The sequence below is a fragment of the Sander lucioperca genome, chromosome 1 (genome assembly GCF_008315115.2).
Source record: "Sander lucioperca isolate FBNREF2018 chromosome 1, SLUC_FBN_1.2, whole genome shotgun sequence".
NCBI classification, from domain to species: domain Eukaryota; kingdom Metazoa; phylum Chordata; class Actinopteri; order Perciformes; family Percidae; genus Sander; species Sander lucioperca.
Genome location: NC_050173.1, coordinates 18,220,292 through 18,243,977, shown reverse-complemented (window position 1 = coordinate 18,243,977; position 23,686 = coordinate 18,220,292). Strand labels below are relative to the sequence as shown.

Sequence of the window (23,686 nt, the reverse complement as noted above, 5' to 3'; positions counted from 1 at the left end):
GAAAACTGAAATAGTGAAAAAAAAGGAGGGAAATTAGGGGAAAATAACAACACGCTCATGCACACACTCTGCATCATCTACGGCTGTGTACTTAAGTACATACGCAAGCCCTTAACACCGCTACACACACCTCGTCCTCCGGTGGTTTGGGGGTGTCTTCGCCACGGAAGGGGTTTGCCTCGGACTCAGGAGAGATATTGGCCAGAGTGGGGGCGGGCTTAGGGTCTCCCCCAAGCTGTGAGTAAAGCTCATTGATTTCACTGACTGTGACATAGCCCTGGAAAGTGTCATGTGGACAAAGGGGGGAGAGAGAAGGCGTGAGGCATAGCATAAAGTGAGTCAGCCATATTAATGACAAACTTTAGAATTAGTTGTTAGAATGATGCAGAACTTGGTGGTGATTGTACCAGTTTCAAAGCAAAAATAAGTAGTAATAAGTAGGATACTTAGACACTGTACTGTTAGCATTCATTGAGTGGAGTACATAAGACAATAGACAGTGTGACAAGGTTACTTCAGTATTAATACATGTGAGTAAAAGCTGTGCACAGAATCAATGAAATAAGTTTAAAATTCCTGCAAACGTCTTCCCTTCCTGCGTTGCAGGGATGGGCAGTTACAACAAGAAACCCAAAGGGTAGAAAAAGAAGCAACCAGGAGGAAGAAACAAAAGACAGGAAGGAAGGATACGATGGATTTAAACAAAGAGGAAAACATAAAGGGATGTATTAGTAAAACAAGACAAAAGTACCTCTGCATTCTTGAGAGAAATAGAGGAAAGGAAGGATGAGAGGGCGCACAAGTTGACTGGAGGAGGAGAAATTGTGGCAGCGGTGGTGTCACGCCAATGATGGCTAAAAGACTGACACACATCAGCCAGAGAGGCTGTGTCCTAGCAGAGAAGGAAACCCGGAAGATTTAAAATGGTGAGTGTCCTGCCCACTTTAAGAGTCTTAAGGAGTTCAAAGCGGAGGTCTTCATTTTCTTGTGTGACAGCTGTCAATCAAACCTACCTCTCTTAGAGTGAAATCTCGGCCACCAGTGAGGTCAGCATATTTCCTTTCCAGCATGGTGAGGTTTTCTTTCTCCTAATAGACAGAAAAAGCATAAAGGAAATGAAAAACAATGTTAAAAACAAAATTAACCTCTTGTTGGTGGGTTTTTTTCTTTTCATTCATACACAGAAGCAAGGACGGCCACATGCATAGGCATGCAAACATGGATATCCTCGTACCCTTTGCAGCATTGCTTCGAGGGTGCTCCTCTCCTTCAAGAAGCTCTCCTTCTCTCGCTGAGCCTGCTGGGTAATCTGTGCTGCCTGCTTCTTTAGAGTTAACAGTCGCTCCTGATGGAAAAGCAAAACAAGCTTGTTTAAACGTGGATTTTCAATCAAAATATAACATTGCGACTCATTCAGAACACGCAAACAGACGGCTGTTACCTTGCGAGTGACAGTGCTCCGCTGGTAGTCTGCGATCTCCCGGAGAAGCTGTTGCATATGGGTCTCCTTCTCCTCGTCCTGCCTGCTCTCTCTCTCCAGTTGCTGGAACTCCAGGTCCTCAAAACGCTTCGACTCTGCATCGAGCACCTCACAGTCCTGACACACAAACAAGACATAATGCTCAGGTAAACAGGAGAGACAAAGAGATGCATGTTAACAGGACAAACCCCAAAACCTCACTAGACAATACCGTTATAAGACATACACCTGATAAAACCAAAAACTTATCAGTATACAAGACCAAAGGACTTGTACTCACACACGCATACACAGGGGATGTATGGCAGTTAAATGCATGGCAATACATGGATTTAATAAAATTATTATTAAAAGATTTGCAGTGTAGCACTGAAGCAGTAATATATTTATATGGTTCAGACACATTGTGAACACTTGACTGATTGATGTTTTATGGATCAATTTATATTACAATTAACAATTAGTATACATTATCCATCTGATCAAGTGTAAATGAACAACCTCATACATAAAAAACCTAAAACCTTTGATCTAATTTGAAAATTGCCTATTTAAAGGTTTTAGTGATGAGAATTTTTCCCAGTATGGGTGACATCCATAGACTGTATAGAACAGGTGACATCACATTCATCGTATTAATTATAAAAACGCTGTGAGATGAAACTCCTTTGAGACAAACAGAAATATGCAGGCAATTATGTATCAGAAAGAACGTTCTCATCCCACAATACACTGATACAGACAAACCAGACACAGAGCCCTGATGTTTCGTCAACACTTATCTGTCATGCAGAGTATTACACCAAAGTATAACAAGTGTCTGAGTAAACATGCAACATGTTACATACCGTAAGCATTCCCCCAAAATGCAAACCATTTAAAAGTGTTGTCTCTTCAAGAAATCCTTTAAACAACATGTTATGTGGGAGGAAACCGGAGCACCCAGAGAAAACCCATGCAGGTTAGGTTGAGAGGTGACTCTAAAATTGGCGGTATGTGTGAATGTGAGTGTGAATGGTTGTCTGTCTTTATGTGTCAGCCCTGTGATTGACGGGCAACCTCTCCAGGGTGTACCCCGCTTCTCACCCAATGTCAGCTGAGATCGGCTCCAGAGGCCCGCGGCCCTCTAAAGCAGAAGCAGGTATAGCTAATGGATGGATATTGTAGTGTCTCAAACACAAAGGGTGAAGCCTTTGACCATACGCCCAAATGTCAGTGTTTTCTACAATAGCCAAACAGATCTTAAAGCCAAACTCTTGCGATTCTTCATACTTGTACAGGCTCAACCCTTCTGGTGAAATAAAGAGATGTGTAGACATAGAAACCTAAAGAGTTAGACACTGAGAAGAGAGAACATTAACCAGGTAAAGATCATATGTGGCTGTGGGGTGATGAGCAAGTTAGCTCAGGAAAGGAAATGTGTGCAAATTCACATGCAAGTTCAAGTATGCGAGCATCACATGTCTCTTTCTAGAGTCTGTTTATGTGAACACCTGTCCACATAAATTGTATGTTTTGAGTGTCAATATGCATTATGTGCACATACATCTTTGTTCTGGGTCTATCAGTGTACGCATGCGCAGTTGTTGCATTTCCCATATATGTTTCAGTTCTATGTTCACTGTCTACGTGTTGTGATTTCTCTGCGTGAATCATATCTACATATCGTCTTGTGCATGCGATTGTGAGGTATGAGGGAGTGTGTGTGTGTGTGTGTGTGTGTGTGTGTGTGTGTGTGTGTGTGTACTAACCCTGGCCAGCTGCTCCTGCAGGGGCTCCTTGGTGGCCTCAGGGCAGCTGTCCAGCTGGGAGCGCTGCTCACACACAATCTGAGCCAACCTCTCTACTCTGCCCTTTTCTGCCTGTAGCAACTCGCACGCCTGGCATACACACATGTACATAACACACAGACGCACATACATGCGCACACACAAACACACATACACGCATGTACACATTTGTTTTTGTGTACATACAAACAAGGAAACAAGAGACACACATGCACACGCACACACACATGACAGAGAGAGGATGGCAGCGTTAGTGGGACTGGGGAGCCACAGTTAGTCACTACGGCGACCAGGTGAGCAAGATTAGCCTAGAGGGAGGGAGGGGAGGGAAGGCTGAAGAAAAAAAATCTACAAAAGGGATGGAGAACTGGTAAGGGATGGAGAACTGGTAAGGGATGGAGAACTGGTAAGGGATGGAGAACTGGTAAGGTATTGAGTAGAAATGAAGGTAGTATGAATAGTGTCATGAGTTCTTTCTCCTGCCTTTTTCCCTGTGTTTGTTTGAATGGAAATGACTGAGGGAATGGATGAGATGGAATGGCTGAGTAGATTAATGGTCCCTATAAATAACAACATATACACGCAACCGAAATCTGTACAAGCACTCAACTTCACCTGCTCTTCAACTCAAAGCATGTGCACACAAACACACACAGACCCACAACTAATTCAGTCTGTTTATCCAATTACACTCCCCACCCTGTCAATGATACCATATATTGGTATAAATGTAAAAGTAGACACACACACACAAGCGCACACGCTCACCCACAGTGCTCCCACAGGACTGTGTGTAAGATAGGATCACTTGGTGGCTATACCCTGGCATTCATTAGCAGATATATATTTGGACCAGACACAGCATGAGAAGGATTAACACCTACCAGTTAGTCACATGACACGTACACATACACTTTAGGAAGGTAAATTCATGTTGGTTGGTTAAAACCCACGTTTAGTGTACAAAACTTAAGATTTATTTCCATTAATTACAGAATGTGTCCCCCCCTCTGCATGATACTAATATCACTTACCAGCCCTTCAGCAAAAAAAAATACAAACAATTTGCAGAAGATGCATCTTAAAACACCTTAGTCTGTGGATTAATGCTCTCTCCTCTTGGTCTCCATGTAAGCCATTATGAATCTCTGAGAAGTATCCATCTAACTCATTGTTTTAAAATGAAGCGCATCCTGTTAAATACCTTTTCTTTTTCCTGCTGGGACTTGGTCTCTAGGTCAGCCAACTTGTTGTGAAGTGCTTCCAGAGCATCTTTTTCCTGCTGGAGAGCAGCTACTTCTGACTCCTGCTCAGCCTCCACCAGAGCTCGCTCTAGCTCCACCTTGGATAAATACACACCAGTAAGTAAGCCATTTGTAAGGATTGTATCCTTACTTTAAATTTACTTTGTATCCTTATTAAAACCAGTAGGTAACACATGACAATGTGTGAACAAAATGCTTTACTGATTTGAAAAGAAGTAGAATCCTTCACTTCTTTTTAAAAAAATAGGACTCCTAGACTTAACATTAAACTATGAATTGTTAATATGGACATTATTGCCTCTGCGTTTGTCTCCCTAAAATGCCATCGTCCCTCATCCCTCACTTCTCTTTACCTCTTGGGCAGATTCCTCCATTTGGTTGTCCAGCTCTTTGATCTTTTGCTCCAGCTCCTCCATGTTGTTCAGCACCTGGATCCTCTCCTCTTCAACACACCTCACTTCCTGCTCCGAAGGCCTCGCTTCCTGTCCGCGGCGACGGGCTGCATCATCTAGAGCCTGGTAACATCATAATCGACAGTCACAGATTGAACCATTGTTGAGATGTCGTTCAAACTTTACCAAAGCCAATATTGGGGTTTAATGGTAATTAGTTGTAATAATAATCACTGACACCACCAATTATGTGGGGACATGAAGTGAAAATACGTGTACCAACAGTATTTGTAATTTTACCATAGTTTTATGAACAGTTAGTCACTGCGGCGACTGCAGGACAAACAAATCGTATATTATTGCTAAACATTATTTACATTCAAAGTACTAAACAGTACACAGTTATGCTGTGGTGAAGCAGTACTTCCTTTGGGCAATGAAAATTTCTGTTCTTTTGCAGCAAACAAATGTGGGCAGACACACGCACACATACACCCAGACACACCAGCTGTCAATTCTAAATTGTAACACTTATCCAGCTCTAATCTAATAAATGGGCTGTAAATACCTCCCATCTCTGTGCATGAAGGATATGTATGTCGATACTTTCCAAGTATTAAGAGGAGTGATCCTTGTCACTCTCATGTTTTCCAGAAAGAACAGGGAGCATAAACACTTCCCCCATCAATCCTCATTAATCTTTTAAGAAGCTGACTAAAGTCAAAGGTGCTGCTTTAGCAGTCTTGTACTCATTTCATGCAGGAGATGTGTATGATGTGGGGTGTACATTTAACATGCACTTGACCCAATCAAAAGAGACTTTTGTCTTGTCGTCAATGTTCAGAGACTCCAGTCTGCAACTGTAGATCCATATGCATTGCTGCTTAACCACAGAATGACTATATAAATACCAGTAAATCAAAGCTTTCTCTGTCTTATTCACCAACTTTTGAAGGTATTGTTGAAGGTAATTGAAAATGCTCCGCTCTACAAGTCCCTTTACAGTCTCAATACATTAACAGGACTCTGTGTACGTTTTATACATCTCTGTGCATTAAAAAGGGGTAAAGTGACTGAAAATATAAACCTGTCTGTGGCTGAGTAAAGTCAGGTAGCAGTGCCTTGTTCAAATCTTGACAACAGCTAAACATGTGATATTAGTAGCAGTGTTTTTAAATGTGTACAAATAAATCTTGTACCTCATTGGTCCTCTGTGTGCGTGGAGAAGGTGAGGGGGCGAAGCTTCGCAGACTGACAGCGGGTGATTCTGCCCTGTTGTCTCGGTGACCGCTGCTGCGCCTCCGTCGTGCCTGTAGATCATCATCATAGTAACCATTCTCTGATCCAGGGGAGAGCATGTGTCCATTCCCTGTTGTTCCATTAACAGCTGAAGAGTCCGAAAAAACCGAAGGTGTGTCGTCATCGTCGTCGTCGTTCAGTTGAAGCTTCTGAAGCTCCTGGTTGATCTTATGGAGATCCACCGCAGCTGAAGTGGGACCTGTAGCTGTGCCACCTCCATCTTTCTCAGACCGGCCCAGCTCCGAACACAGAGACAAGATGGTCTCTAGCCGCTGTCGCTCCTGAAATGAGCACACACACATAGACAAACACATACGTGGATGCGTTACAGTATGTGAAAATGTAGCTGTGTCAACTCATTATTAATGTTCTTAATGACGTTGTCTAGGATAGGCTATTTGAAAAGGTGTAGTTATAAGGGATTCTGCCTGAATTTAAGTTGTATTGGTTATTTCTGTTAGCAGGCTGTGACAATGTTACTTCAAAGAAGTAAAACTTTGTGGTAGATACCTTGAGAAGTTAAAATAAAAGTCACTACTATTTAAGTTTAAACTCAGTCAGTCCACTGTCTATAGAGTGTTGAGGGTGCTGCACAAATACAGTATAACCCTATGTTATTAATTAACAGACATTTTTATAAAGCCCTGGTGGTGCTGGATGAGCGCACTGAAGAAATTACAATGCTACAAGGTGAGATTTATCAAACAGAGCAGTCAATTCATAACGTACCTAAATTGAAGTTATGTTTCTATTAGAGTCAGATGTTAACTATTCAAAACCAGTAAACAAACAACACATTTTGCACTTTTTTAAACTGACTGTAAATGCATATGTGTATTCAAATTGGTTAAAATAAATGCACAGTTCTGTTCCATATTAGTGAGAAAGAGTCATTATTTCTTTCCATCATAAAATCAAGTTTCCAATGCTCAAGTTACCTGGGGAAGCATCGCAGAAGTGAATTCCTCTAGTTAAAATGTCCTTGTTTAATCCCAAATATACCATCCTCTTTTGTTTATAATTTACTAGTTTAGTATATCATTTGTATAGTCTAGAAAGAATATTTCCTCTCCCTGGAGCAAGAGTTTCCCTTTCGACAGTTCTGCCTGAACACAGATATATAGAGAGCTATGGAGGCTGCAGAGTCAAAATACCCCCTCATGAGCTCAGCAGCAGCTTCTCTGGAGGGAGACGTATGTGTAAGTGATATTAGAGATGGAAAGAGGGAGGTAAGAAAAAAAAGAACATAGGACAGAGGTGTGTGAACGTGTGAGTGTGAGAGAGAGCGAGGGAGAGTAAGCTAATGAAAAGGCGGACAGCTGTCAACTATGGTCGGTAGTCTGTACGAGAACAGGCCATGACTCCAAACGCAGGAATGTGTCTGTGTGTACTGCCACTAAAGAAACAAGACACTTTCCAGGGAAATGTACTGTACTCTAGGAAGCAATCTGAACCATGTGAAGTTTGGACTATGAAAGTCTTGAGACTTGAGACAGTCATATGCCTGATTAGAAAGCCAGAAGAAAGACATCCTATTTAGAAAAGGCATTATAGCACTACACATACATTAATCTTTTTTTTAAATTTAAGATCATCTTTTGTATATATGCGTGTGAATGCACATAAATAAACGTGCACACCCCTTTTATAGTGAGTAATGTGAACCAGGAGCTGAGGCAAAGCAAGACTGTGTCAGTTTGTCACCTTGTTCTATTCTAATGGACAAAAGCCTCTGTGGAGCCCTTATAGTAATCAGCTGTCAACTAGAGACAGACAGAGAGAGAGACTTGTTCATATGGACTGATGGAATATGATAACCAAAACATAAACAAACCTTACCAAATGCATCTAAGCTGTATATCCTAAATGACAATGGGTAGCCCAATTTTGTTGCACCTTATAGGGTAACTCTCGCCAAAATGCAACCTAGGGTGTTTTTGTGAATGTACCCGAGTCAAACTTTAGTTTAAAATAATTAGGATGGAAGCGCCACTTTTAAGATTCACCGTATCTTCGTTTTTCGGTCAAATGGCTTTTTGAAATGGGAGTGCTAGGGGCACTTCTATGATAACATCAATATCAACATTTTTAAAACACTAAGACGGCTTGACACAACATGAAACAACAACAACCCGGAAACAACTGCTAAAGTAAGTCGTTCAAAACCTTTTTTAGTAAACTCTGTGTACACAAACAATGTTCTCAATGCTCGAGTTCATGTGTAGAGCCCCTGGTGATACTTCGAGCAAAGTTTCATGTTGTGTTGAGCCTTCTTAGTGTTTTAAAAATGTTGATTTTGATGCTATCATAGAAGTGCCTCTAGGACCATTCAAAAGACCGAAAAACGAAGATACGGTAAATCTTAAAAGTGGCGCTTCCGTCCTCATTATGCTTTTAAACTAAAGTTTGACTCGGGTACATTCACAAAAAGACCTTAGGTTGCATTTTGGTGAGAGTTACTTTTTAACATCCCAAATAGCTTTTTATGCACACAACCTAATAACATCTCAGCAAAGAAAGAATGCAGTTTTCCTGTCCTGCCACTAGAGGGAAGACAAGGTTAAGACAATGATATTCTGAGCTTGAGCCTTTAACTTGGAGACACTTTCTTGTGGCTTTCTTACAATACACAGCCCATATTGATTATTTAGAGCTATTTTTTCAAAACATACGTAAAAAACAATCTTTCTGACACTTAAATGTCACACTCAAATCACTTTTTAATCAAGCAATTTTTAATGCATATTTAATGTGTCTAACAGGAGTTTTTTTTTTTTTTTTTTTTTTACATTATATCTGGAGGCTAACCAAAAGCCATTGTAAAGCTTGTGAAACACAGTTTGGTTTGTACAGCATCCAGAGAACTATTTCCCACAGTTTAAGAAACACCAGTACACTCAGCAGAATATGGCTGTGTGGAGGAGACATTTAAAGAGGGAGGGATAGTGGGATTAGGAGTCCAGTTGCCATTATATGCTGAGCATCTGTGTGTTTTTCCACCTGCTACCCTACAACTCCACTCTCTAATCTTCTTGGTTTCTTTAAGCCACATCTGACTGATGTGTTCTTTGGCTTTTCAGTGGTCCGAACCACAGTGGGCAGCCTCCAGATGACTGACATAAACACGCACCGCGCATACACGTACACAAACACACACACACACACACACACACTTGAATTCAAGCACAGGGTTAAGAATAGTCCTGTTAGTATGGGCTACCTGCCAGAGGCATCTGTGGAGTGGTGAACCTCACTGTGTGTTTGTGTGCGTGTGTGTTAAGATCCCTGGGAGAGTATGTTTGAGGGGACAAGGAGGAGGTTAGTGTGAGAGATGCATTCCTAAACTCACTCCATTTTTTGTGTGTCTTTGTGTGTGTATGCAAAACAACAGCAATCGTCCACTGCAAATGTAAACTTGTATCCATATCTTTTTTCAGTAACCTTAACAGCAACAAACTGTTTCCTTGTCAACAGTCTGTCTGTAAGCATAACTTGTACATTATACCAGATGTGGTCTGTTATTACAGGTGATATCTACATATCTTTACAGTATCATTTGTTCTGAATGACAATATGTTGCCATAATTTGAAATGGCAGATGATGGCCACATGTGCAAACACACTCAAACTCACCAGTCTCTCCACCTCCTGCTCACGGAGTCTTTCCTCTTTTTGGTGCTGGTGGTAGTCGGTCAATTCCTCCTTCCCACTCAGTGAGCTGATACTCCCCCTTCTTTCCCTGAAACCTCCAGGTGGGGTCACTCCTGCCTTTCCAAATGACTGCCTCCTCTCGCCCAGCCCCATCCCAGGTTCCAGCCCTGCCTTCCCAAATGAAGACCTCCTCTCTCCAAGTCCAAGTCCCAGGGCACCAGCGGCTACCCCTCGCCTCTCCCTCTCCCTCTCCCTCTCCCCCAAAGACCGTTGCAACTCTGGAGGACTGGAGCTCGTGGAGCTGATGGAGCCCACAGAGCTAGTGGAGGTCAGGCTGAGTTTTTTGGCCACACGAGGAGAAGAGGAGCCCCCCGTCCTGGATGGGATGGTCACATCAGGTGGGGTGGCTGTGGAAGAGGTAGAGGGGGTAGCGGAGGGCAAAATCTTAGGGGAGGAGAGGGAGATAGACACAACACTTTCTCCCTGTTTTTTGGTCTGCATTTGATTCCTGTTGGAGGAAAGCTGGCTGGAGTTACTAGAGTTGTAGTTGAGGTCAGGGCTGGCATTCTGACTGTTGTTGTAATTGTCTTTGCTAAATTTGTAACTGCCAGCAACATCGGATCGCCGTGGCGGCAGCGTTGACAAGGTCAGGACTCCGTTGTTGTTTTCATGGGGAGATTGGGAGGGGCAGAGGCGTGGCAGCGAGCGACTGTGCCCTCCTCCCATCATCCCACTTAGCGAGCCTGCTGAGTATTTCCTGGTTCTATTGCTGGGCAATGGCTCTTGGTTGCCATTGCTACGGCGGCCAAGACGGGGGCTTGATGGCATGCTGGCTGCACCTCCTGTTGATGGAGTGCGAGATGAGGAGGAGGGAGGAGGAAGAGAGAGGAGTAAGTTATTGCTACCATCAACAGAAACGGAGGAGCCTCCGCCATTCCATGTGGACAGTAAAGAAGTTGAGCCCAGGTTGTGTAGTCGGCGGCTATCGCCAATGCCGAACTTGTCTTTGTTGCGACTGACTGAAGAAGAAGGGTCGGATCGTCGTCCAGATTTCAAAGACAATGGCGCACGATCTGAGCCATAGAAACGCCTTGCCTGGTCCTGATAGGCTGATGAGGATGTAGCAGGACTTGTGATAGGTGTGGTGGGAGGAGACTGAGAGATAGAATGAAAAAAAAAATATTACAATTGGAAATGGAATATAAGCAGACCTCTAGTCTCCCTAAAGCTTTGTGACAGAAACAAGAGTAATGAATAAATCTTGTGTTGCCGGTTGAACACTGTAGTGTATATCCCATTCCCAGGATAATGAGTAAGCCCTGGTTAGCCATGTTTGGTCTTGTAAATAATGAGTAAACCCTGGTAAGCCATGTTTACCCTATCCAGGCTAACCTTACAGATTATATAGTCCCTGCAAGAGCATGACGTAAAAAGCAGAGCTAAATGATGGCTGACCTGTGTCACGCTGAAGTAGGAGGGGTTTGCATTCCCGTTGGCTCTCAGGCTGTTCTCCAGGGCAATCTTCTTGCGCTGCAGGGTGTCCATCAAGTCCTGGAGCTCCGAGGCTGATCGCATGCCCCTAGAACTGCTGCTGCCGCCCACCACCGCATGGCTATAGTCACTGCTAAATTTCAGGTAGTCTGGAGGTGGGAGAGAGATCAAATGGAAAATAAATTAAATGGATAATATGGGAAAGTGTAGACACACAAATATAGGTAAACATTCATGGGTAAGAGAAACAAGGAGATACAAATTGGGAAACACAGAGGCATATGAAATTGCGTGTAAAGAGAAAGAAAAACCAGAGGGCGGATTGAAAACAAGAGAAAAGCAATATGACTGCGATACGCAACATAGATATATAGATAGGGCTGGGCATCGTTCAAAATCTTTCGATCCGATGCCAATTTCGATACATCAGTTTCAATGCCAGTTTCTTGATACTTTTTTTGATACCATATGTTTTAAAACCCATTTCAACATCAACAAAAATACATTAAACACAAAACTTTTATTTTCTACCTTAATTGTGAATCAAAACAGTTATCAAAATTAAAAAATTCTGGTAACACTGCTCACTCAGAGTAACATTAATAAAACTGGTTGTGCTTTTGGATAGGGGTGCGCCAGTCAGATACTTAGGATTGGTATCAATCAGAACTTTAAAAATTAACAAAAAAAGAGAAACCTTTTTGCCACAACATGAACATATTATAAATAATAAATAAATAAATAAATAAATAAACAAATAACATTGTGTACAGACTAATATTGAAGTAACTAAAATGCGAAGGAATGTAAAGAACAAAGACTTTTTAGGTCAAACTGCATAATGACACAAACCGTTAACACTAAACTTGGTGACTGCCCAGTTGTCAACATTGAACTAATGAAGAACTAACTTAAGTGCAAAAGAATGTAATTGAATTGCCTTGTTGCTGAAAGGTGCTGTGTGTGTGTGTGTGTGTGTGTGTGTGTGTGTGTGTGTGTGTGTGTGTGTGTGTGTGTGTGTGTGTGTGTGTGTGTGTGTTTGTGTGTGTGTGTGTGTTGGAGCGCCGCTCTCTGTCAATATGCAGAGAAGACAGATAAGCTTGAGATTATGCGCTTAGACGCTTTTGGAAACAAAATTTGGCACCAAAGATAAATCATTTTTCGATACTCAAAGGATCGGAGTATTTCCAGTCCTTCCAGAAAAATGCTGGAAGGACTGCTGAGTTTTTTTGTGATTGCTGTGGGCAAAAATCCTTGATTATGCGGCACGTTTTCTTAAAAAATGTGATGGAATATGCAGGATATTTATGCAATTTTAGGCGATGAAATTGCGGGAACTTGCAAAAACTGCGGTTTCATCATGGCTTCATCGCGGGGTTTGCAGCTTTTCGATGATGTTCACGTCGCGTAATTACGTCACTTCATAACGTCACTTCATAACGTCACTTCATAACGTTCCCATGGCAACAGGGGAAAATGGCTGCTCTTGTGTGAAGTAAATGCAACATTTTTCAACTTTCTGCTAAGATATATGTGACTTTTTTGCAACGAAAATGCGGGGATTATGAAATCATGCAAGCCCTGCGTATTTTGCGCGGAAATCGGCAATTTATGCGGCGAAAGTGCAGCGTATTTGAAAAAAATGCGGCCCCTGCATAAATATGCGGACGTTGGCTGATTATGCATTGAATTATGCGATCGCATAATCGCGTTTTTATGGAGGGACTGTATTTCGGTCGGTGCCATAAAGGTATCGACGTTCGGTGCCCAGCCCTATATATAGAGAGATTGATTACATTTCTTTATGTTCAGTTTGTGGAAATTTGAGGGAAAAAAAACAGTAACAGGAAAAGAAGAAGGGAGAAGAATGGAAAAGAGGGAGGGGCACATAATCATAAATGGTGGCAGAAGACAGAAAGAGAGAGGGGGGTTGTGTATGTACCTGAAGCTGCAGCTATTCATTGATGGGGCCCATGTCAGAACAAACCCAACCCAAACAATCTGCAACTGGCAGTGAATCACCCAGAACAGGAGTCAACTTACACACTGCATGCACTGCATTTTAACTTTAACACGACTTCAGTTCCTTGCTTAGAGTATGATTTTGGGAAATGAAAAAGACCACAAAATATCCTGGAATACCCTCAAGAGGCCCCCCGCCCTTCCTAAAGCCTTTTATTTAAAGCAGCCTCAGCAGCGAGGGGGTCTCCTCCCAAACCTCAACTGAATCAGTAAGATTTAGCAGAAAGGAAGTCCAAACCAAGACAAATCAGACAAAAACTATTTTTTACGTGGTAAAAATATCGCTGAGGTCGGCAGGAGTATTTTCGGTTAATAGCACTAGTTCTACTTTTCTGTGCAGAACTCCAAAAAAAACCTCCCTAAATATTATCCTGTCATCAAAAATGCAGGTAAAACACTAGGAAGGAGAAAGCAATGTGTGAGAAACCTGCCCAGTGTTAATTCATCTGTGGCTTTATGTGGAAAAGGAGCTATTATAATGTTCAAGCTTAGACCACCCAGCGTTTAACTGTCACACACGCCCGCATACACACACAAAAAAAAGCTTCCCTACAACCTACAACTCTGGCTCCGCCTGAGAGAATCCCACACATGTACAATATGCCAAAAGCGTACATAAGTGTTGGAAAATTTAAACATAAGTGATAATATTCAACTGCTATTGCTTAGTTGAGTTCAATTGTTAGAGAAACAGAATTAAAAGCGCACATCATAGCCGAATATAAGCCTGGGTGAAAATATGTCAAACCTTACATGGTCGAGAGAAATGGGGCAGAAAATGAAAGACATCATAAGATCTAGAAACAGAAACACACACACACACACACACACACACACACAGTGTTTGTGCCCATACATGGGCAGATTTATACAGGAGGCCTGGCGTGCATCAACGCTCTTCTATCGTGACTATTCTCTTCTATGCCCAGCTCGTTTTGCTTCACTTAGGTGCACGTGTCAGAGTGTGAGTTTTGGCAATCTGGAGGATTAAGGTCAAGATTTTGGATGCCAAGTTTGCTAACTGTGTGTGTGTGTGTGTGAGACACAGAGATGTAAGTCATTTCTACAAAAACATCAGAGAAGCAGTGGAGAGAGGAGTGCATTCCTTTTGTCAAGAAGTTTAAAGAGCAAGGAACCACTGATTACGGTGCGCGCGCACACACACGCGCATGCGCGCACACACACACACACACACACACACACACACACACACACACACACACACCTTGCTCAAAGCCCGATCAATCACTAAGGAGACAGCAGAGTCCAGCTGTATTAGCAGATGACAATAACATTCCAGTATGCTTTGAATTTAAGTTTAAGCATGTGTGTGACAGTGAGAGTGTATGTTTAGGAAATACATATGCGAGGGCTGAAATAAATACCTGCCCCCACCCTACCCTTCAGTCTTTCAAACACACATACTCAAAACTAACATCCCAAACTCACACGCCTCTCTGCGTCGGGACTACCTGTGACTTTACCCTTAGACCCGGGCAGGGCACGGGAGCAAAGATATCCGTGGGGATAGATGTTACATGAAGAGAACAAGCTGATGAAGAACTACTTAGGGAGATTGAGAACAGGTGAAAAGCAGAAAAAATAGATGGAAGAGATGACGAAAAAAGGAGGGAGGTGGAAGATGAATTGCTGATGTGGGAGAACAAAGACAGAGAGGAGGATCAAAGAAAAAAGAACAGGGATCAAGTGCAGGTCGTGGGTCAGGGAAGGGGTTTAGCCTCCCTTTGTGTGCGTGTGTGTGTGTGTGTGTGTGTGTGTGTACCTGTGTTGTAGGCTAAAGCTGACACAGGGCTCTTTTGTGGAAGCATGCTCTTCATTCTGCTTGCCTCTTCAGGATGGTTGAACCGGAAGAAATAGGATTTACCCAGACACAGGGAATAACCTGAAGAGAAAAAAACCAGACACACAGGGTAAAATTAGTGATACAACTCATATTTATTGAAACAGAGGTTGAATACTCTACATTCAGTGAGAGTGTTGTATAAAGAAAATAGTGCAGACTTACTCATGGATAAAAAAGTAATTAAAAACATGTCATTCTTAGAATTTGTTTTAGTGTGGCACAAGCATCAGAAACACAGAATCTTGCAGAGCACAACAAACTAGACCATGGTGAAATATACCTTAGGTATACATCATCATACACTACTGTATGCATGAAGAGGCAGTTGTAAGTACAGCTTTACATTGGTATGAGCCTGGAGTATTTATTCACAGCCAGAAACACACTAGCACCCACTTGTGCACAGCCAGCCATTCCAGACCACAGTGTTTGCTCTGGCCATCAATTAGCCTGAGAGGGCCAGGTATTAAACAAGATGTCAGGGTCACAACCTCTGTAATACACACAGACAGCCACAGCTGTCCAAATACCTCAGAAGGGAAGGGAGAGAGACAGCAGTGCTGACACACACACATATAGGAGATCTGACGCGGGAAAAGTGAAAAAAAAAGACAGCAAAAAGAAAACAAATGAAAAGACTTATACGGATACAAAATAAAAGGGCAGCAGAGATGAGAGAAAATCACAAGAGTGGGTAATAAACAAAAGAGTTCCCCTCTCATTTGTCTTCTCTCACATACAATCTATTTGCTCCCCCCCCCATTCAGATAAGCACTACAGTAAATCCCCACAATGTTTAACATGTGTGTAAAAGGCTAAAAAAGCACCTCCTTAATAGCTCCATTACAGTTACATCAGATTCCTTGGACCTGAAGTCACTGAGGCAAGAGGGGGGATAGCGAGAGGGCGAATGGAAAAAGACTGAATGGAAAAATGTCAAAGTTGTTTTTCTTTCTTTTCCCTTCTCTCATTTTCATCTCTCTTTTGCCCTGTTCTTTCTCATTCTCAACCTAATGTCCAGTTTCACCAACATCTCCACTAAAGGTGTTTAAGGTGTTGCTTAAAGAGGTCATGTCTGTCAAGACACTGCGTTATAGAGCCTAGAGAGCAGATTCTTTGCCTTCAAAGCTGTAATTTCTCAGCACAGGGGGGGACCTGAGTGCACTGTGGTGAGATGGAGCTAACACCACACACATAAAAACAGTGTAAGAAATGTTTAGTCTACACAGCTGGACTGTGAACTTCTCAAATACATACTCATGTAAACACAATCGTGCAGGTTCAGGCGCAAACTGTGAAGCAGTGGCATTTTGATAAAGAGTTCAAAAGATGTATGTCTTGTGTGTAAAAGAAGAGAAAAAAAACACACACATACACACACACACACACACACACACACACACACACACACACACACAGTGTGTGAGCATGATCTAATAATGTGTTTCTCGTTGCTAGACATGAGTAATGTGTGTGTGTAAGTCTTCAAAATGTTGTGCATGCTCTGTGCATCTGTGTGTGTGTGGGAACATGTCTTGTAACAGTGTCTGCCTAATGACTCACATTAACTCTCAGTATTTAGCAGAACAGCAAACACACAGGCATGTGCATGTGCACACACACACACACACACACACACACACACACACACACTTTGCCAGCAGTCAGCCCTTGTAAAAATCTAATTTCCTATACCCTCAATAGCCTCACCATGTGCTACCTTTAAAGTGGAGGGTAAAGTGTGTCACCCTGATTTGTTCACAGCCCCTACCCCTCCGGTCTATCTAATTTCTTCTCAGTACTTCTTAGCTAACACAAAACCACTAGCTAATCCTCTCCTCCTTCAGCATGAACAAATACTAGCAGTGTGTGTGTTTGTGACAGAGAAAAAGAAAGGAGGATGGAGAAATTCAAAGGATTTTAAAATATAAAACCTGATGATTCAACTTGTATATCTCCTCTCACTCTTTCAGACACACACACACGAACCTGGATTATTAAAACCCTTATTCCTAAAATCCATCGGTGATAAAAGGAACGCAGAGAGTCTGCCACATCCAATCAAAAATCTTAACTGCTTGCTCACAACTAAATTTAAGTCTGCTGTCCTAAATAACTTGCACAAAAACACATGCCCACCCCCCTCAAACTACACACACAATAAACATGTTTAATCTCATTCACGTGTTTACCAGCAAATTGAGTTTGCCTCCCACGTCAAAGCATGCGCCCTCCAACACACACATATGGACAGTTCCTCTCCAACAACAACAAAACTGGAAATTAGTCTGTATATACATTTATAGGATAATTTAAAGTTTGCGATCTACAAAGTCAGACCTCAGAGTCTTTGAGGACACAGATGTAGGAGCTGTATCACGCCTGGAGCCAATTTTTTGTTTCCATGTAGATCTGAGTGAACCAAACTACACTCTCACCACAATGTTATGGAAGGGGAAACTTAAAACTGTTTCTCTATTTGGTTAACATAAGTGGAGGAATTGCCAAATTGAGACCATTAAGTTAGAATGAAAAATAAACCAATGACAAAGATCCCATGTCACTTACCTGCTAATTGGTTAGGTTTGAAATGCAAAGTAATTACGCACAATTGTCTGAAAACCTCTGAACACAGTCAGAAAAAAATCCCCCGTTTGATTTTTTTTTTCAAAATGCATATTATTTGAAAAATGCTGTAATGATCCCTTAAATCGACATGGTACTGGACTAAAGCTGAATTTACTCATTCATGAAAAGATGCATAAACACAAGGTCCCAGTGGGAGTGTAAATTGGCCTCAAAACCACAAATGAATGCTCTCTGGGGGACAAGGGTCCAGCAGTAACATCATAAAAACACAGACTGGTCTTTCTCAGGGGAGTCGGTGTAGATTAGTTCAGACTCAGACACACAGACACAGACACAGAGACACACACACACACACACACACACACACACACACACACACACACACACGATATCTTTTCTCTACGCTTTCTCAAATCTCATCCACAAAGCATCAATCCATTGACTCACTCTACTTCTCTCAAGCGGCGAAGGTTGCAGTTCTGAGGACAACCACAGGTATACACTACTACACTACTATAAACAACATCTAATCTATCAGAAAGAAAAGAAAGGTAAACACAAACACCATGCAAACGGATAACAAATGATTTATCTCTTTTTCATCTAGTTTAGAATGTAAGTAAAAACTAATTGAAAAAGAAATTGCTTGAGGCAGGCAGAAGAAAGACTTGTGAACACAATAACATCCAGGACAATGAAGAAGGTTTTTTTTCCAGGTGTCAGGTATCCTGACCACTGAGCCTGTCCTCACAGCCATAGGCTAGTTGTCTTCACGTGCACTCCCACCAGTCTGTGAACTTGCCAGCCAGCTTATTCGTGACCCTAAGGCATGCACACCAATGTAATTTCCATCAAAAGATGGAGACAGTATGCTATACCCAACAGGTTGTAATGGAATGACTCCAAAAGTTGGCTGCAAAAAAGAAATTTGACTTTCACCACTTGGTGGCTTTGATTGCATTGAGTAGCAGCACTGATTCGTTGTAATGGAACGCCTCCAAAAGTTGGCTGCAGATAAGAAATTCGACTTCTACCGCTCAGTAACTTGGATCGCATTGAGAAGCAGCACTGATTCACACCTCCACTCCTTAAACAATAAGCCATGTGAAGCTGTACTTTACATTTATGCCATTTAGGCTAACAAAAAAACTTAAAAAAAACAACCTAAAAGGCTAGGTTAAAAAGGAACATCAAGTTACAAATAAAAACAAATAGAAATCAGTTCAGTTTAGTGCATAAGCATGTCCATTGATCTATGGGGACCGATGGGATTTAATTGTGATGGCTTCCATTGCAGCTAATATAATGAATTTTTCTTTTTTTAAAGGAAAATCAATAATATCAGCCAATGAACAAATGCTCTTAATACTGGATGGTAAGGGTAGCCAACTCTGCTCATCATTTAAGTGTCATAACACAAAGCTTCATAATCTAATGTATCGATTGGGGGGAATAACATTGCCCAACCTATTTAAAGAGCATGTGAGTCTGGTTTCAAAACAGTGTGTTCATAAAACACATAAGTAAGTAATACTGTTGTGAATGTGAATCAGCCATCCTTAGCATCAGTGAGAGAGAGAGAGAGAGCTTATCAAACACACTCACCTCATAGATAGTTAGATAGATATGATGCTAACTTACTGCTGTAACGTTAACGTGTAGTAAGTACAATACACTAATGATTTCATTCAGGAAAATAATAAGGTAGCCTATAGGCTCAAGTATGAAGTAGCTCAAAAAGTTAAAGTGCGACAAAACAGTGACTGGGTAAATGTAACGTACTTTTGTTAGAAGAGTTAACGTAACGTTAGCATAATAAAAGTCCTTTACAAACCTTTTGAGTCCCATTCAGTAAGCACGTATCCTTTTGAGTCCCATTCAGTGAGCACGTATCACGACAAGAACAACTACTTCTACACTTTTAACGTCTAACAAATTATCATGACAAGACCTCAAAATAACTTCTTCTAGAAATGTAAAGCAAAACGTATAAAATGTAAAGCAAAACTTATAAAATATTTATCTACACTCCTGCCTGGTCCCTGTGTTGTTGTTTGCCTCCCTCCTCAGCTATGAGCCGCCTCCTCACCGGTCTTGTCTCCGTGTGGAAGAAAGTTTACTGGTTTACCATCCACGAGTCTGAGTCCAGGACTGTACCAACTTTTTGTGAAAAAGGGTAGAAGGCTCAAGATTTACGAGAGCAAACGATTTAAAATACTGTCGAGAAATCCAATATCACTATTCAAAGTATATAACACCAAAATGACAATTAAAAGAAAAGAAAACACGAGTGTAATTAATTAAAACTATATGTAAACTAACAGCGTAATACGCCATCACCCCTATCTGTATTTGGTAGGTTCAAAGGCTATCAGACAGTGAGGTATTTGGTGGACGCCCCCTCAGTTTTTCTTTGTCTACCTACCTATTTTCTTTCTCTTTTCTTTGAAATACCTTGGACCAGTGTAACCCCAAATAGCTGGACTATAGATACTGATTTAAAAACATTGATAAACTGGTGGCTGGCTTCTATTATAATTACAAACTAATTAATTTAAGAAGTCATACATTTAACTTCTGAGACAAAGCAACAGTAGAAAAAGGGCAGAGAAGAGATTTGAGGGTAGGCTTATGCCAGACAGGCTGACTGGCTACAGAAAAAAGATACTGGCAGGAAGTAAAAAGCAAATAAGAAACACTTTTTTTACTTTGCTCCCCAGCCTGAGTCAAAGGTCTCTCCAACTGTTTTTTGTTTCTTTTTAGATGCTTTGTTATCTCACTTATCTGCAAGCATTTTCAACACAACATGAACCCATTGACAACTACTCTGTCTTTTATTGGGCAGATTGTGTGTATGTGAGACACAGAGAGAGAGAGAGAGAGAGAGAGAGAGAGAGAGAGCTAGTGGTTATTAGAGCAGCTTTGTTTTGTTCAGCAGATAGATTTGCATTTGCTTTAGACCGGTGTGAATGCTGGGAGCTTGAGTTTTATGCCCAAACTCCATTTAAATGTAAACTGAAATGCAGGAATAGATATTATCCCATTAATAGTTTTGTGCATTAGAAAGAAGAAAGCCTGCAGTTATACTGATTGTCACTGTTGTTATTGCCACACAATGATTTCCATTGTCATCAATGGAAAGTTGTTATTATGCTGTATGAACCTATTGCTATTCAACAAGTGACTTCCAGCTGTTCCAGTGAGTTACACGAGTGAAGCTGATGTGATTTCAGGTCAAGCTCCGAAGTCCCAAATACAGAACAGATCACTTCCTAAACATAGCTAATCATCTCCAGACTGCTCTAGTGTGCATGTGCCTGTGTGTGGTTAGACTAACTCAACCCAGAGCATCTGAGGCCAGTGGATATTCCTGAAAGATGTTCTCTCTCCCGCAATAATTTTCCAAACCATGCCCTTTTGACTTTTTTTTAACCCCTTTTATATCTTTCAGTCCTCTTCTCCACCCCTGCAACTTTACAATGCCCTGGCCTAGTGTGTGTAAACACACCAAGATGATGTCAATATTTGAATCAGCCAGGCACAGCTGGAAGATAAATAGGGCTGTCAATATTTAACTTAAAATGGCCAGGCCACACAGGACACAATGGAAAGGAGAAAATGGTACACAGAAAGGATGGATTCATGGAGAGGGACAAGATAGGGCAAAAACAGTGAAAAATGGGGAGCTCTGCAACTGAGTAAATCCAGAAAAAAGGGGAATTTAGGAGAAGAGAGAGGGCAGACGAGAGATAAACAGTTCAAGAAACTTGCAGACAAAAAACAGACATGTGGGCAGGGGTGGACAGAAAGGTAAGAAGAAAAATGCATTAGAATTTGGGAGGATTCTCTGTCTCTGCGAGTTTAATGCAGTCTCCTATAACACAATTCGATGTGCAGTATATGCTCTGCAGTTGCTGGAAGCTGTGACTCACTGTAGCAGCTGTTCCAAACCGCAATGAATTAAACCAAACCAGAGGTACACACACATGCACTGCATCATTCAAAAAACATACACAAACATCGTGGGAATGCTCACACACACACACACACACACACACACACACACACACACATACATAGGTATAGATATGTTTATGTGAAAAAAACACACACAAACTATACACCATGTTGTTTCCATGCATAACATCAGCACAATGTTAACTGTGCCCATATGACTCATACATAAACCGAAAGGAATGCAAGTTAACCAAACCACAAACTAACCACTCTCTCTTTCACACACACACACACACACACACGCACACGCGCAAGTGACTTAACCATCCCAACTACTATTTTATTGACCAGTAGGTGGCAATATATCAAAGCTTGCAAGTGAAACCAATGGACAGTAGAGGGTATGGGCCTTCTCTGAAAGTAAACTCAGCTATACCGTGTGTGTGTGTGTGTGTGTGTGTGTGTGTGTGTGTGTGTGTGTGTGTGTGTGTGAGTGTGAGTGTGTGTGTATCTTACCCTGTGTGAGTGGTGTGGGCACAGTGACCTGCACTCCATCCAGACTGCAGAGGTGACCACAGGGGTCCAGGGTCACCACCCCTCCTGTGTTATAGGTAATGATGAGAACATAGGGGTTCAGTAATACATACCTTCAGTCCAAAGTAAAGCAACTGCAAATTTCTACATCATCATTTACTCAAAAGCACTTTTTCCCTGTTGAAAGATGACTCCTAACTACACTACCAATTTTAATTATAACATACACAAAAAGGCATGCTATTTATATCGTCACTACGAGGCTTTTGCTCACATGCTTAGCGTCGTAATTATACAAGATGTATCACAAAGGAACAAAAAAACATCAAGAGTGTAATCCATCACTCTGCCTCTCCCTGTCTCTTCAAAGATAATTTTCTTTCATTCACACAATACACTGACGATGTACTGAAAGATATTCAACCTAAGAGTTCATTCAAAAAAATATTCTTTTTTAACAAATTAAAGATTGTGCCAGTGTTATTAGGTTATTAGGTCAGTTTTTGTGTTTATTATTTACTGAGATGGTATTACTGTAAGCAGATCATCTCATTACAAGTTTGACAAAATGTTTTTAAAATTTTGTAATCTCACTTTATTGGCAGATTTGTTTTCAGTAGGTGCACTATTAACAAAAGTAACATTTTAAGATTATACACTAAACTAAGCTAATTAAAAGCCTGGTTGGTTAAAGGAGGCGCCATTGGCCCTAGCACACTTAGCAATGTACAGATGCAAATTCTATTACATACAGTACTTTCCAGTCCTGAAAAGATAAGAGAACTGTGTTAATTCAGAGGCCTGCCAATATTATGAATTCATTTTGTAGAAAGTGAACTGACATCAACCTTCATTAATGATGACACAGTGCTCTGCCTCGATGCCGGGACCTTGGATAGTGATATCTTGAGGAATTGGAGCATCTTCTCGGCCTATGCGGGTCACCCCTGGAACATCAAGCAATATGCATAAACATCAGGAAAATAAAACAATATGTAATGATAATTATATATATATATATATCTGTGGAAACCATGGACAACATCTTTACAAGTAAAACTAATGCAAAAATGCATGTCTTTTTGAACCATATGAGTGGTCTGTGATACTGTATTATTAATTTTATTCTTCTTCATTGGACACATTTTGGAGAAAAATAGACTTGCAGTTCTCCTAAAATAGCTTGTTCACATTGTTGGCATTCCTCACTGAAATAAAAGGGCGTACACCAAGCTGGAAAATGTGTGGCAATGTGGTAGAGGTTATGCAAGAAACATAACGTAAAATGTCCCAATACTGACTTTAGCATCACAATCAGCCTTTGGTCTTATTTGTAAAAGGTTTACCTATCA

The 23,686-nt window shown here is 41.3% G+C and overlaps 1 protein-coding gene across 7 annotated transcripts in view; it reads right to left on the bottom strand.

Moving 5' to 3' along the window:
- phldb2b (pleckstrin homology-like domain, family B, member 2b) overlaps nt 1–23,686 on the bottom strand; it is a 43,238-nt gene that overhangs the window by 8,938 nt on the left and 10,614 nt on the right. For 2 of the 7 annotated variants that reach the window (XM_036006791.1, XM_031301340.2), the window contains exons 4-16: nt 23,183–23,281; nt 22,317–22,400; nt 15,174–15,293; nt 11,333–11,517; nt 9,860–11,032; nt 6,127–6,507; nt 4,889–5,050; nt 4,475–4,612; nt 3,232–3,360; nt 1,442–1,597; nt 1,235–1,345; nt 1,014–1,088; nt 131–277 (exon numbers count right to left, since the gene is read on the bottom strand). In XM_036006791.1, the coding sequence (XP_035862684.1) occupies nt 131–277; nt 1,014–1,088; nt 1,235–1,345; nt 1,442–1,597; nt 3,232–3,360; nt 4,475–4,612; nt 4,889–5,050; nt 6,127–6,507; nt 9,860–11,032; nt 11,333–11,517; nt 15,174–15,293; nt 22,317–22,400; nt 23,183–23,281 (2,960 nt within the window). Of the gene's footprint in view, nt 1–130; nt 278–1,013; nt 1,089–1,234; nt 1,346–1,441; nt 1,598–3,231; nt 3,361–4,474; nt 4,613–4,888; nt 5,051–6,126; nt 6,508–9,859; nt 11,033–11,332; nt 11,518–15,173; nt 15,294–19,677; nt 19,966–22,316; nt 22,401–23,176; nt 23,282–23,686 lie in introns of those variants that run through there. The other 5 variants (XM_036006783.1, XM_036006781.1, XM_036006778.1 and 2 more) reach the window with 5 other exon arrangements.